Source organism: Maylandia zebra, unplaced genomic scaffold (assembly GCF_041146795.1).
Source record: "Maylandia zebra isolate NMK-2024a unplaced genomic scaffold, Mzebra_GT3a scaffold01, whole genome shotgun sequence".
NCBI classification, from domain to species: Eukaryota; Metazoa; Chordata; class Actinopteri; order Cichliformes; family Cichlidae; genus Maylandia; species Maylandia zebra.
In genome coordinates this window covers 676,560-692,788 of record NW_027490031.1, presented here as the reverse complement: position 1 = coordinate 692,788, position 16,229 = coordinate 676,560, and the positions used below count along the sequence as shown (strand labels likewise).

The 16,229-nt window shown below is 42.3% G+C and overlaps 1 protein-coding gene across 2 annotated transcripts in view; it reads left to right on the top strand.

Annotated features, from left to right (window-relative positions):
- Positions 1-15,845, top strand: part of LOC112429799 (spermatogenesis-associated protein 20) — a 57,473-nt gene extending 41,628 nt beyond the window's left edge. For both annotated transcript variants that reach the window (XM_076880927.1, XM_076880928.1), the window contains exon 15: positions 13,447-15,845. In XM_076880927.1, the coding sequence (XP_076737042.1) occupies positions 13,447-13,650 (204 nt within the window). In that variant the 3' untranslated portion in view covers positions 13,651-15,845. The remainder of the gene's footprint in view (positions 1-13,446) is intronic.
- Positions 15,846-16,229: the final 384 nt, after the last annotated feature.

Here is a 16,229-nt window from a genome sequence, read left to right as displayed (position 1 = left end):
ACACATTTGGAGTGCATGCCTCGGCCGTGGATCTGCCGGCGACACCCCCAACAGCCTTCTCCAGAGCAGACAAGCTGGCACTAACGGCAGGAACCGCTACACACCGCGGGAAAGATTTTTGTTTCTACCATCAGCGTTTTGGCGCCAGAGCGCGTTGCTGCCTGCCGCAGTCGCTGACGATATGGAAAGGCTGCTCTTCATTGAAGACTCACGCTCCGGGCGCTGTTTTCTGCTGGACTCTGGCTCCCAGAAGAGCCTCATCACGCCCACCGCCGCGGACCGCTTAGCAGCAGGCCACGGACTGCAGCTGATTGCGGCTAACGGTTCTCCTATTGCAACTTATAAAGAAAGACGAGCCTCATGCTGGAAGACACGCCGGTGTGGGATGGCGGTCCGCGTTTGCTTTGCGACGTGTCTATGGGTCGCCCGTGCCCCGTCGTTCCCCTTTCGTGGCACCGTCGTGTTTTCGACTCCATCCATGCTCTCTCTCACCCGGGCTTACAGGCTTCGGTCAAGCTGGTAAGCGACAAGTTTGTTTGGCCGGGCCTGCGGAAAGCGGTAAAGAATTGGGCTGCTGCGTGTGTTCTGTGCTAACGCTCGAAGGTCCACAGGCACACTCAGGTGCCCCTCGGACCATGTGCACGACAATTTGGTCGGACCACTCCCACAGTCACAGGGTTTCACACACCTTTTGACTGTGGTGGATCGCACCACCAGGTGGCCAGGGGTGGTTCCCCTGGCTTTCACGACAGCAGAGGTGGTGGCCAGGGGGTTTCTTTTGGATTTTGGGGGCCGGCAGGAGGTAGTTTCAGTGGACCAACTTAAGCCTGCACACATTCTGCAGGATGCGCCTGTGGTGCCAGCCCTCCGCCGCAGCCGCCCACCTGCTGCCGGAACGTTGGACTCTGACCCTCCCTCTGTGATCCCACTGTGCCCGTCGGCGCTTGTCCGGCAAGCGGAGGGTTCGGCCTGTCCTTCCCGGCCTGGTGAGCCCACAGCCAGTTCTCGGACTCCGCGTTTCAGTCGTTCTGGACATTTGATTAAGCCCCGGGTCCTGGACTAGTGGACTGTTTGTTTGGGTGTTCGGGGGGCTGGGCAAGTGTGGCAACCCACTAGAGGGCTCTACTCACACCCAAGCTTGGCGGTGGTGGATTTAAGTAATAATACATTTTTACATTTTTAAAAAAAACTCAAAAGCCAGTTTAAAAAACTTAATATCACATTTTTACAGTGTATTTCTATTGTGATATCATTTTTATTTTAATTATTTAAAAAATACATCATCTGTGGTAGCATGTATAGATATGAAAAAGTAGCATTTCAGCACAACATTTCCAAACATGAAAACTCAATCTTTCATGTAAACTTTTGAAAGGAACAGTAGAAAACTGCTTTAACGAAAGTTTGTGTGCCCATAAATAGTTGGAAGCACTCTAAGCTGAGCCAACATCTCCCTGGCAGTCAAAGGAAGGAAAGCAGTTCTGAGCATTTTGTTCATTGACAGTGCCAAGAATCAATTTGCATTTAGTGGAGAACTGTGTTGAAGAAAATCCTGCATCAACATTACTCCGAACTGCATGCAAATTCTCTACAAGCAGTTCAGTCTTAGTCTGTCTCTTTCAGATAATTTATTTTCAAAGCAACAATTTGGATTTTGTTCCTGTTGGCTGCCTGTGTCTCCTTCCTGTACTGGTGTACTTCTTCATCTGCCTCAGCCAGTATCATGTAATTTTCACTTGGATCTCTTATCTGAAACTGATGAATGGTATCTAGTATCTGGACCTTGTAACATTCTATCGAGGAGGCAAGGCAAGTTTATTTCTTTAGCACATTTTAACAGCAAGGCTATTCAAAGTGCTTTACATAAAATTTCAAAAGACATCAAAGGTAATTTACAAAAGCAGCGTAAGAGGATATAAAAGAGCATTTAGACCAGGGATGTCAAACTCATTTTCCATTGAAGGCCACTTTGATCGCCGAGTGAAACATACATTGTGTAAAGACATTTAACTACACATTTAACTACACATTTAATTCCTGAGACATCTTACTATAAAATAAAGAAGTTCAATTTCAGTTTTTCTACACGATAAATATCTAAAAATACAGAAAAGATTCTGGCAGCTCACTGCCCAGACTGTCCCATATTTATAGAACTTACAGCTTATTGATTGATGAAAGTTTTCTTGTTTTAATTGAAACTTCTATGGTAGAAAGTAAAAAAACAGGAACTTTTCTGTCATTTAATTGTTTATCTGTTACTTAACTACTTTGGTGTAGTAAGAATGGCTATAGAGAAGATTTTTATCAGTTGTATAACTTCTAAAACTTTCTGCCCTCTTCATATTTTCCTTGCTTGCTGTCCTTGTCCTTGCTGGGCTGATTGTGGACCCTGGGCCTTATGTTTGACACACTTGATTAGACATTAAAATAGCTATATAAAATTAAAACAGTCATTTTTTGTGACGTTGCAAGAAGAATGAAGTAGTTATTAGTACTAAAGTTAGAAATTAGTAGTTATTTTCTTTAACCCTCTAGGGTCGACGGATGCACGAGTGCGTCAAAATCACATGACCAATTTAAGACAACAAGATGCAACGATGCACAGCCTCCATTTCAACTTGTCAAAAGTGTGGACTGCAAACTATATACCAGTTTTTGAATTGTGTTGATAGGCCATGTAAAACGAGAGTTATGATAAAAGAAAAATACACGCTATGTTTGTGTCTGAATAAAATGGTATAAACAGTGTTTTCTAAGGACAGCGCTAGCAACCACTCTCCCCTTTGGAGCAAAAATTTCTTTTTTAAAGAAAAACACCCCTTTCCTATTGGTGTTAAAGTGTACCATGTCAACGAATCACAAAATTATGTGTGGCATTTGGTTGTTTAGGAAGAGGGGGTAAGTTTTAGGAATGACACCAGATATGAGGTATGAGGGCTGTGCTGAAGAGAATGATACCAAACAAAGCAAGATGAACAGTTTTTAAAGGTGAAATATAGAAGTAAAATCAAAAGTACGGTAGTCAAAAACGGCCAATTATACCCTGGACCCCAGAGGGTTAATAACGCTTGAATAATTCAGTTCTGCTCACATTTTTTACAGCAGTATGAAGCTAAAATCTCAGTATACATAGATATCCTGTAAACAGAATGGTGTTGTTGGAAAGGCTAAGAAAAATAATTGAAAACTCACTTTGTTCATTTTGTGCTGAAATTAAAAGACATACAAATATGTTCTAGCTGATCAATCTTTCACACACAGAGCTAGTATCCATACACGTGCTGAAATTCACACAATTTCCCATAGTGAATTAGAAAGAAGCAAAATTTTAGACCTTATTTCCAATTCTGGCCCACTGTACGACTGAGAGCTAATGAAACACCTCAGATGGAGTCCAGCAGTCTTTCATCTCACACATCCAGTTAGTGGCTAGTGGTTCTCAGGGGCACAGATGTACTGTTCATCTGCCTTCCAGTGACCCTGAGTGTAAAGCCACCTGAAACAAGAGCCAAGCTCTCTGTCAAGGATTAAATTAGTTACATCTGACAAGAATCTAGATTTCTTTTGGTTCAAAAAAAAGTTCATCTCTATTATTTTTTCTGCTTTTGCAAAAGCAAAACAGAATGTAAATCTTTTCTTATGAGTCGATATTGAGTATTGACAAAGGCCGATTATGATAATATAATATTTTTATTATAATTATTATTATATAATAATAATTTGCAGACATCTGTAGTATTCTGATTGATAATAATAATAATAATGGATTGGATTTATATAGCGCTTTTCAAGGCACCCAAAGCGCTTTACAATACCACTATTCAACAACCACATATTGTTGATGTAAGTTGATACAGATTTGAGCAGGTAAAATTCACCACAATATGCTTTGTTTAATCTATAAATATAATAATTTACAGTATATTAGAATAACCTTCAGTACACTTTTGATCAGGATATGTTTTTCAGTGCACACATAAACAAATATGTTGGACTGATTATCTCTATGCTGGACTATTGATGTTTGTTATTATCAGGTTTTATCGATCTTATAATTCCCTAAAAAGCCCCCAGCTTTGAGAGGATGAGAGTTCATTTTGCTTGTTTCTGTTTTCTCCCATATTAGTTTCTTGTCATTGGCTCCCAGTTAAATCCAGAATTGAATTCAAAATCCTTCTCGTCACATACAACATCTTGAATAATCAGGTCCTGTCATACATGCACATGATCCTAACAGAGCACTCTGGTTCCCAGAGTTTCTAAAAGTAGAGCCTTCAGCTGTCAGCTCCTCTCCCATGGAACCAGCTCCCAGTGTGACACCCTCTCTATTTTCAAGATTAGGTTTTTTTGATAGAGCTTGTAGTTGGGGCTAGATCAGATGTCCCTGAACCATCTTCTAGCTATGCTGCTTCAGGCTCAGAATGCTGAAGGACTTAATAGGATACACTGTGCACTTCTTCTCCGCTCACCTTTTTTACTCTTCACATATTTTTACGCCACTGCAGCATTAATTGTAGTCTCCTCTCTCCCTCACCCTGCTTTGTCCCGTCTCCCTATGTTGTGGTTTCATTTGTCTTCTCTTTTTCGTATCGTTTTCCTCTTACCCCCCCAAATGAATTATTATAAAGGTAAAACAGTGAAAGTTTGTCATGTCTGCTTTTCCTTCAGTGGACTTGTAGCCTCTCTCATTCACCACCACCCACATTGCTCCACCTCAGTCTGCAGCCCTCCTCGGCTCTGCTCCTCAGGCCTGAAATCAGTTCAGCTGATCTGCTGTGTATTTCACTTTTTTTTGCTCTGATTACTACTTTGGACTCTCTGCTCTGACAGTAGAAATCTGCCCAATTCTCTACACTTCCAGCCCCGGGTCAGCACCGTAGTAACCATTCATCTTTTATCTAACTACAGTGCCCTGTGTATTCATCTATCAATCACATCTAGCTGTTTCTTGCTCATGTGTCAACAATGCAGGTGTGCTGTAAATGTAAAGTGCAGCATTTTTACAGTGATTTCTGTTGGGGGTCAAATTCTCTTGGCGGCTTTAAGTAGAGGTGTTTGTAATAATTTGTCATTTTAGCCAGCACTAAAACACTGGATAAGTAATGAAGTATGAGATGATGAGTTTTATACACAGCTACATAAATGACCCTCTTGGTGGTTCTAATATTAACCAAACTAAAGCTAACCGTTGCCGTTTCAAACGTGTAGCACCAGGATGATTCTCCACCCGTGTTGTGGAGCCGTGCTTAACATTCTTCTTTAAATGTGAAGTAGGACACTTATGCATTTTGTGATGTCTTTGATATAATGTTCCCCGTTACATTAGTAAGGGAGGACCTTTGATTGGGCCTTTCCATACAACCAGATCTGCTCCACTGTTCCTCCAGAAAGATCACCCAATCGCTGAAATGTTACTGGAGTAATGAACGACATTCTTCCAAAAAGGTAAAGGTGATTCCTCAGAACATCTTTGTATGGATTTACAGTCATCCTTCCTTCTAAGGAGACAGACCCCCACCCCAGCATAACAGAGCCAGCAGATCCTCTCCATACAGGGGTCAAGGGTTCAAGTCTTTTTCCTTCATTAGTCACCCGCCTGTATATCTGGGATATTTCAGACTACTGGCCTCGTCCTTGTATCACTCATATGTCAGATTTTATCGCTTTAGCATTTCTAACTTGGCGTGACTTTTACGACATTAAAAAATGAGAATCTTCTTTCATCTTAAACACAACAGAAGCCGATGAAGTGTGCCGTAGGTGTCAGGGCCTGATTGAAGAGAGAGGCTGTTAATTCTGCTCAGATCCCAAGGCATTCTCACATCTTGCTGCAGACACAGTTTGATTTAGTGAAGAGGGTCCTGTAGAGACTGTCAGCAGCTGAAAACTGATGCCCAGCTTGACAAAAGACAGAACACACTGCCAGAACAGGCTCGCCCACTCATTCTAACTCGGGTCAGACGGCGTGTGTGTGTGTGTGTGTGTGTGTGTGTGTGTGTGTGTGCAGGCTTATTTTGTAGTTTTTTTCCTTATGTCTGTATTCGTAGCTCTTGTGTCAAGTAATGTGCATAATTTTGGACATTAGCTTGATTCCACATTTTCGTGTCAGTCTTTTTAATTCTCTGGATTTAAAAAAAAAACAAACTGGGAGAACATCAATGATACTGTCACATTTCAGTAACCTGCTGTGAAACTCCTGATATTCATGCACATGATAAGCTGATTTACACCCCCACCACTGCCACCTACCTAAACATTTCTGCACATTTAACACACCCTTCCTTTGACAGCAGTGGTCTTTGTGAGCAGGACAGTGGGAACTCCACACTGTAAAAACTGTTAAGCGTTAGCTTGAAGAAGACGAAACACCTCAAATATGAGGCGGTCCAAAATTTTAATCCATAGGAAAGCCTCAGATCCTCGTCAGAGCCCTTGTGTGTCATAACTGTTTTTGGAAGGATAAGGAAAGCTTCCAGATTCTTGCTTTTAATGTGGTGTAGGTGATCATATTTGGAGTCTGAGTTTAAACTGAATATTAAGCCTTGCATTAAAATGTGCACTTAGTTGAAGTGTGTTAACTGTTCTGGATATTATATAGTTAAGTGTAGAAAAAGGCAGATTTTGATCTCTGTGAAGAGTTTTAGCTCAATCCTGCTTAATGCTCCCAAATCAGCCGAATCCGTTCCCGTTTCTCTGACCTTCTCCTTCCTCTCAAATGTCTCCTGTCCAGTTTTCTTTCTGGCACACTCACCTCCTCTCATCCTTCTCTCTTGTTGAAAAGATAAATAAATGAACCCAAGGGTAAAGTTAAAGTCACTGGATGACTGGTGATATGAGCAGCACACTGTCACAGAATGTACGTAAAAGCGTGAATTTGTCTGTTTCTGTCCTGGGGCAGAAGTCCAGATGTCAGGTTGCAGTGATGACTGAGCAGCACACAGTGAGCATGCATGCATGTGTGTGTGTGCGTGTGTGCGTGCAAGTTGGACAAAACAAAAGTGAGAGGGATGGGGGAAGTAATTCTCTTCACGCTTGACTGCGTGTAGAACTGTGATTGCTCTTCCTCAGGTGTGACAGCGGCTCCTGAAAGCACGCATTCGATGCGATCATTGTGTGAGTTTAGCCCCCAAGTTGTGCGGATGCTAAGTATGATAAAATGATTTCCGAAGCTGCGTGTGTGTTTGCGAGTTGCTGTCAGCACAGGTACGGCATGTTCTTTTTAAATGTCTGAGCTCTTCTGCTTTGGCAGAATGAGAGATGTAGAGTGGGAGGGAGCTGTCAGTGTAGGGACATTTAACGGGTGGGAGGTGTGTGTGTGTGTGTGTATTTGTTTCAGGGTTGCCCAGTATGAGGGGATTAACCCTGTGGGAGTTTGCACTCTCATGTGTAGCCAACTGTGCTGTCTGCTACAGCTTCACACACACACACACACACACACACACACAGACTTTGCGTTCAGTCCGTCACATCCACAAGCCTTCGTGTGTACATTCACACGTAATCTGGATCTGTCTGTCTCTGTTTCTTTGTTTCAGCTTCACACACACACACACACACACACACACACACACACGCACAGGTCGTTTCCAGCACCGAGGGGTCTGTGCAGATCGTGTTGTTGTGACACAGACAGACTACTGAGCGACCTTTAAGTTGAGGCCACGTGGCTGGATGTGGTCTGAACCCAGGGAGGGACGGCATGAAGCCAAAAGAAGAATCAAGTCAGGGTGGAAAAGGTTCAGTTTGGCAGGGAAATCCTCCTCTGGTCGCTATGACAACGGTCACACCAATATGAACACACTCCATCATGCTTCTTCCCAGTCTTCCCCTGATTTAATGCCCAAAAATGTTTGTAGACAGCTCTCTCCGGTGCTCGGTGTGATGTTTCCACAGTTTTCTGTTTTTTAGTGCCAAAATTATTTATCATCTGAGCTTCTTCAAACACGTAAGCCTGCATGAATTTTGAGAAGATAAGATGTGGGCAGCATCCTTTCATGCTCCCCTTAAGGAAGAATTTTCTTTACCACACAGCATATTTAGTAATAGACACAGAAGTAGTTCAACACAGCGGCACGGTGGCACGGTGGTTAGCACTGTTGCCGCACAGCAAGAAGGTCCTGAGTTCAATTCCAACATCAGGCCGGGGTCTTTCTGTGTGGAGTTTGCATGTTCTCCCCGTGTTTGCGTGGGTTCACTCCGGGTACTCCGGCTTCCTCCCACCGTCCAAAGACATGCAGCTTGTGGGGATAGGTTAATTGGATAATCCAAATTGTCACTAGGTGTGAATGTGTGAATGAATGTGAGTGTGAATGGTTGTTTGTCCCTGTGTGTTGGCCCTGCGACAGACTGGCGACCTGTCCAAGGTGTACCCCGCCTCTCGCCCTATGACAGCTGGGATAGGCTCCAGCGCCCCCCGCGACCCTGAAAAGGATAAGCGGAAGCGAATGGATGGATGGATGGATTTGAGCGGCGTAATCTATTGATAGTTTTTTGGCTTTTGAAGTGCAGATGGCTATCGGCACAAATGAGCATCTAAATGGCTGAGTGGAGCACTTGGGGAGCTCTGAGACAGCCAGTGAATGAGAAGGCTCATTGAGACGGGGTGAAGAGGATGCAAACAGTTCCGCATGGTGACCCGGGTGAGTGCTGGCTGGCACGCTTACAGAAGAGGAGAGTCTCCTCCAGCAGACAATTTTGTCTAATGACTAAAGAACAATTAGCGATGAAAGCAGGATCGGGAGTACCTGTGTGCTCTAGTTTATTACAGCCACCTGTACATGTGGACATGTAACAGGGTGCAGCGTTATTGTACGGAGTGGATCACAGTACACGGATAAGCTCACATTAACATGTCCTACACACCCCCACGTGCACTCGCATACTACAGGTTGAATTAATCGGAATAATAACAATACATTATTGATGACTGTGTCAAAACAGCTGTAGATAGAAGACCAAAAACATACATCTGAAAGGCAAAGAGCAGGATTTCTGTTTATATCTATACTGTATATTGCAGTGCAGTGTCAGTGTGTGTATTAGCATTATTAATCAGTGTTAATAATGTGTGAAGTTGATTAATGTGCTTCACATTGCTGTATGCACTTCAGAGTTACTGCCTATTTCAATTTAAATATGGATGTTTCTAGCCACTGGGTAACCCATAGGAAGATGAAGGACCGTGATATTTTACTGTATCATTATTTATGTTTAATCCATACTTCATACTGATCATTATGTACTCTGTGAAGGGATGACATTTCTAATATTCCCAGATCACAGTTCTGATATATTAATGTTGTTTTATCACTGATACCAAAACAGTGTTTCGATCTTTTTATTAAATGCTTTGCTAGCAGCTCTAAGAGTTAGTACTGCAGCACAGCAGCATTTAAGGAATCACAGGGACAGCTGGGTAATGCTGATGATTAGCAGGTTTGTGTTTAACAGGTTTGCCATTAGAGTTGAGCATGTTAGCAAATTTGGACTAAATGCAAAGTACAGCTGACTTTGATGGGAATGATATTCATTGTCAACCATATAGTTGTGCAAAAGGGAAGTGTCGGAGGGTAACTGGACTCATTAAGATGCATCATCTAGGAATTATACATCTCTGTGAATTGTATCAGTATCTGAAAGTGACGACCTTAACAATTAGGAAAAAATCTATTAAAGACCTGACACAATATCAGAGAGATGCATCAGTTGTTTACTGAGCATTCAGCACAATGGTCTCTGTCAAATGGTGGCTGTCAAGAAGACATTCTGAAGGAAGGGAAACTGGGAGAAAAGGCTGAGGTATCCCACATTACACAAGATCTGGACTAACAGGACTAAACCAATGTCGGCAGGAAGTCAGCAACGATGTACAATAGTGAGTGTCTACAGCCATCTGTAAGACACGGTGGAGGCTCTGTCATGGTTTGGAGCTGTTGTTGGAGAACTTGTCAAAATTGATGCAATTTATCAATCTAGGAAAGTACTTTCAGATTTTGACCCACCATTCAATACCAACTGGGAAGGATGTGAATCGCAATGGCTGCATTTTTCAGCATGACAGTGTAAACACACGGTCAGTGCAGGAACAGCGAATCTGGATAGAAAAGCACACTATCGAACTAGAGATGGACCGATCCGATATTACGTATCGGTATCGGTCCGATACTGACCTAAATTACTGGATCGGATATCGGAGAAAAATAAAAAATGTAATCCGATCCATTAAATATCACGAAAGCACCTCACAAAACTTGCAACACGCCGTAACTCGCCTCAGAACGTGATAGAGCAGCTGTGGCATGCGGGACCTGTCGGTGGTCTGGATAGCATTTGGAGCTTCGCTAGCAACCTGGCATTTCATCTCCGACAAAGTTATCCCGAGAGAAGTAAAGCAAGTGTGTAAGTCCATCTCTGAATGTTTGTAAAGCATTCCCACGTTAAGCTTAACGAGCGACTGCCTCTCGCTCTCCGGCTGCTACTTCAATCGTGAAACTGCTAATGATCAGCTGATCGGCTTTTCTGTCGTGAGTCTCTCTTGTTTGTTTTTGGTCCACTTTGCGCCAGAAAGAGGAAACCAGCGGCTGAACAACAGCAGCACGTTTAAGCTTGATAAGCTGTTGTTAGAATGTATTTAATATTACTTTCTACTCGAGGATCTTTTTCTACTAGCTGACGGCTGGTAACTGTGCAGGGGCGGATCTAGCAAAGTTTAGCCAGGGGGGCCGATAGGGCATTAACTGGGAAAAGGGGGCACAAAGACATACTTTTCTTTCTTATTCTCATTTAAAATGTCTAGCTTTTAATAAATAATTATCTGACACCCAAAGTTTTAATTTGATGTAAAATGAATAGAAGTCAATTACTGTATATAGTGACTATTAAGTCTAATATATATACCCTAGTAAGCTATAGTACTTTTTACTTTGGGAAGGTACCATCTGTGCAGTCTGCAATTTTGTTGAAGAAAGATGTTGAATCTATTTAATATTTCTTGAAAAATAATTTATTTCTGTGCATTTTTTTCACACTGCATCAAATTAAGGTTGATTACGTTGATTAAGCATCATGAGGTGGAGCGTGAGGGGTGGTTCCCTATTTTTTATTTATTTATTTTTGTTGTTGCTGGGAGTTGGAACCCTATTAGTTAGGTTGCTTAATATTTACGCTAAGTACTCTTTAAAATACCAGAATAGGGAGGATGGTGTAGGTTTAAGTTTATTAGATTGATCAGTATTGCTGAACTATGAAATATTTTTTTTGTATACAGGTATAACAGAATAGCTTTAGTGTAGTTGTTGTTTTAAACTTGAGTATGAACTTATACAAAATGCAGCAAGATATTTTAAAAAACAGTTTTGTTGATTAAAAAACACTATATCGGATTCATATCGGTATCGGCAGATATCCAAATTTATGATATCGGTATCGGTATCGGACATAAAAAAGTGGTATCGTGCCATCTCTATATCGAACACTGTCAGTCATGGATTGGCCTCCCCGCCTGGACCTCAGCACTATTGAAGCAGTGCGGCATCTCGACAAAGAACACAACGAAAGGCAGTCGACCTCCAAAGAAGAGAAAGGGGACGTCTGGAGAACTATTCCTGAAGACCCATAAGACTACTTTGGGGGATTTCCTTACCTGGATGATTTTGCATACATCAAGATGTTCCTGAAGACTGCCTGAACAAACAACAGGAAAGCTTTCCTAAGATAGTTCAGGCTGTGCTAAAGGATAAGGTGGTCATTTGTCTTACTAGCAAACGTACAATTTATTATTGGAAAAACAAACAAGACCTGATTAAGTTCATCTGCTGTGTGGATAAAACAGTGCAGAGGTTTAACCTACCTGGCTCAAGCTTGTCTTAGATGTTTATATACTGCAGATACTCTGTCGATCATTCAAACCTGTAACCAGTGTTTGTTTCCTATACTGCCTCTGGTTGTCAGCTTATTATACCGACGGTCATGTCAGTCTACTCAAGAAGTTTCACCTCTACCCTCCTGCAGTCGTCCGATCTCGTCTCCTTTCTCCTTCCTTTTCTCATTTTTCCCTCCGCTCCTTGTTTGTATTGTCATTTCTCGCTCCGTTGTGAACCAGAGGTGGTGCAGGGCCAGGAGGAAATGACACGTGTCTGACAGGAAACCGCCCAGGGACCAGACAGGGCAGCTCTCTTTAACTTCGCTCTGCTGCCTGTCCAACACTGCAGTGACACACAGACATGCACAAAGACAGGCAGCCGGTTTTTCTCTCTCTGGTGACCTGAAGCCCAAATTCACATTCTTGTGAATACATACTTAAATTATTTGTTTGGGTTTTTGTCTTTTTTTAAAGCGTCATTGCTGCAGGCAGGACTGGTGAACCACGCATGTATCCCCCACACAGACACACACATAATAATTTCTTGACTTGGTGTGGGCATGACAGCATAGCAGCCACTTATTGAAGGGTTATTTTGGGTGAGTGTATGGGAGTAGTACAGCTGTATTAAAGGAATAAAGAGAGCAATCATGATCAGCACGAGGCCGCGCTGTGTGCCGAGATGATGCGTTGACACAGAAATGGTTTAAAGATGTAATTACACTGAACATCTTTCTCCCGGACAGTAACACTCTTCTTTAGTGACTGGACTGCTGCCACACAGATGGAAGTAACATAAAAATGACAATCCAATTACTCAAACCATTTTCACGCTTGGCCAAATGGCGACAACTGACTTTCTTTTTTTTTTTTTGTTCGTATTAAAACAAATGGTTTCTATTTACTGTTCCAGCACTCGTTTGATTTTTCTGCTTCTCAGCTGTAATTCCTGTGTCCCACACACAGAATTCCAGTTTTCCATGATGCTAAAACAAAATGTGTGTATGCATTAGGAATTAGCATACAGGAGGGGCTAGCTTCACTGAAATCACTGCCTTTGAGCAGATGCACAATACTTCAACTCAGTTCACTTTTATTAATTTACAAGCATAACAGCATGTCTTCTGTTTGATGTCAGTGAGAGCAGCATACTAATATGGTCATATCAGGCACATGTCAGCATAGAAGCCACACCCCAGAGTAGAAGCCACACCCACCTGCTGTTCAAACCTTTTGTCTTTGAGGGACAGCCAATCAAAAGAAGCCTGATTTAAAGCGAAGACCATAGGAGTTAAAGTGGCTTGTTTGAGACAGAGGATGGTCTACCAAGTACTAGCTGGAGATGAGATGTTAACTATTTTAACTGGAGCTTGGATTGAGTTTAATTAACCTCTCTTAATCCCGATTTGTTAATTAGAGATTCAGCACGTACGCTTCTATATGCAAACATTATCCTAATCTTGAAGCATAAATGTTATCATAATGGCGAACTGATTTATGGTCAAAGAAATGTTTACTGCACCTTGTTGATCAGTTCTGTCCTTGTAATCTGATGCCACATACTTTTTGCTTGGCTCTTTCAGGTCTTGATGCTCGCTGATGGGGACACGGAGAGTTTCCTGTGCCAGCGCCTGCCCGTCCTCTCCTCCATGTCGCAGCTGCGCGGTGTAGCCACAGCCTACGTCTGTCAGGACTTCACGTGCTCTCTGCCCATCACCGACCCACAGGAGCTCCGCCGGTTACTCCTGGACGGAACTAGGGCTGAACGATTATGGAAAATAATCTAATTGCGATTTTTTGCCCCAATATTGCGATTGCGATGCGATATGCGATTATTTTTTAAGGTCTTTGTCTTCTGTATTATTAAACAAAGACAAGCAATACATCATATAGTATGGCCAATACTATATTACATTAAGTTTAAACTGTTCTTTCACCGCTGTTTCGGTGGAGTTTAATAAACTCGGCCGTCTGCTTCTTGCTATCTAAAATATAACCAGACACTGGTGTAAATTCTCGACTGTCTCATACTTCTGTTTAATAAGTTTTCTGTTTGACGTTTAGTCAGCTGTGTGAAAACCAAGGAGGAACCCACCCGGGGGATTAATAAAGTTTTATTTTATCTAATCTAATAACTTTAATCTCAGCCAAACCGATTTACTCACGAACAAACAAAACACTGAAAAAAGCCCAACAATAACATTTTTAGGTTGTCTAAGTGACTTATATATTACGTTTAACCCGAGCAGCGAAACTCCGCGGTGATCTGAAAATGATGTGCCGGGAGTTGTGCCGTTCTCGGCCGCATCAGTAACCCTCGAGCTCCCGGCTAGCTGTCGAGCTGGTGGGTAGCAGACGCCTCTGAAAACGTCGAAGCACTTTTGCAAATATGGGATATCTTGATAAACCGAGCAGATATTTGATGTTTACACAACTACTTTCTTGCCTGAAAATATTTTAAAAGTTTATTTTGTGACCCAGAAAGATTAGTATGAGTAATTTTAAAACTTAGTAGCGGCCGCCATTGCTGGAAACTGGAGTTTGGCTGGGCCGCGCTATGAATTCTGGGATATGGTAGTAATTTGGACAGCCTTCGGCGCGTCGCTGTGACGTAATCGGTCTACAAATGCGGCCTCAGGAGGATGCAGCCCATGAATTGTATAATATAATCGCAGTATAATCGCAGCCTTTGCGGTTAGAAAATTGCACTTGATCATGTCGCGATATTATCGCAAATGCGATATATCGTTCAGCCCTAGACGGAACTACAAACACGCAGATAGAATGACAGCTGAATAAACTGACCGAGCATGTTATCCTCAAAAACTGCTCTTCTAAGACCTGCAGCTCAAGCCTAGTTCTTTTTTTGTTGGATGTGGCTAGTGAGTCCGGCTTTGCCATCACTGGATGGCGGTGCTTTAGCAGCTGATGTTGGTAGGGGTAGGGCTAAGGAATCTTGTTAGAGATTTTCTACATTATACATTATAACCAAATCTCTATAATACAATATAATCAAGTGTGCCTTATATTCTAACCAAGTATGCCTTATATTTTCTTGTGTTCATATATTTTCACATAACCAAGTCTATTGTTGAAGAATCACCTAACCAAGTCTATTGTTAAAGGAAAACATGATGCATTCCTTACCTCAGTGTCTGAGATGTTTGACAAGCATGATATACTTCTGTATTCTTATCCCAGTGTGTGAAAGATCAGATAAGCTGATTTAATGTTTAACCTCTTCCCTGACAGTTAAAAGAGGAAGTACTATGTAACCCATTTTTGCCTTATAAATAAAGCAAGCAGCCTGTGCTCGTTGTGTGTGTCTTCTCAGAGAGACATTCACCCGTGCGCACGTTTTCTAATTACACTCTGAGTCGGTCTGCAGTTGTCTCATTTCTCTTACTTGTGTTTGAACAAATGTCTACCCTTGACAAATCTTGAGGGTGTCGTCCTGCTAGCCATTCCACATCTGTTACTCCAGCCTGTTCTTTATCAGCAATACCAGGTATTACCTCAAATATCAGCTCCAGGTTTTAATTCAAATCAATGTGTAGAAATGCTCAGATGAGCTAAGCAACAGTGGCAATCTGAAAAACCTGTAGCAACTTTGCAAAAAGTTGTAGCTTTACCGTTACCCCAGAAGATCCCTAATAGAGGATAAACTGAGAGCCCTTTAAATGAACTGGGCCGATAACATTTTGCAGAGGGACCTCTCCGGCATGCGTTCCAGCTCCTGTGTTCACGACACACGGATTTGACAGAGGAGACCTGCCTGGCGGCGGTTGATTTGTGTGTAACCGTGTACATACATTTTAAAAACCATTGCATATGATGCTTTTATCTGTGAGGAGCGAGTCTACTGAAACTGTTGCACAAAAGATCCGCCTTGTGAATGTTGTCTTTACCTTTAGACATCATAAAAAAACAGAGCATGTATATTCACAACCCCCGAATAATAAATCTATTTCTCCTACAAGCAGTGGGTGTTTGATTTTTGGATTGATGCTTCTGTTTTGTTTGAATGTGCTGCGTTATGTAATGCAGCTATAAAGGTGCCCAGAATAAGTGTCATTTTTGTGGTGTTCGTTTTTGTCTGTGACGTCCAAGATGGGGAAATTCCATGAAGGAGTGAGTGAGTCTGTCCCAGCAGCGTTTTTCTTCTCTGTACTATAAATACTCGTACAGAGAGAAGCCGTCAGTTGTGTATTCTCTTGCTGTCTGTTTCCCGCTGTAGGCTGGGCCAATGTAATGTAAACATTGTGTGAAACACTTGGGAGTGTGTGTATTACTGCGTGTGTTTTAGGGAGACACAGATGGACCGCCGATGTCGAGGCAGGCAAGTCTCTGAGGGTCGTCCTCTGGG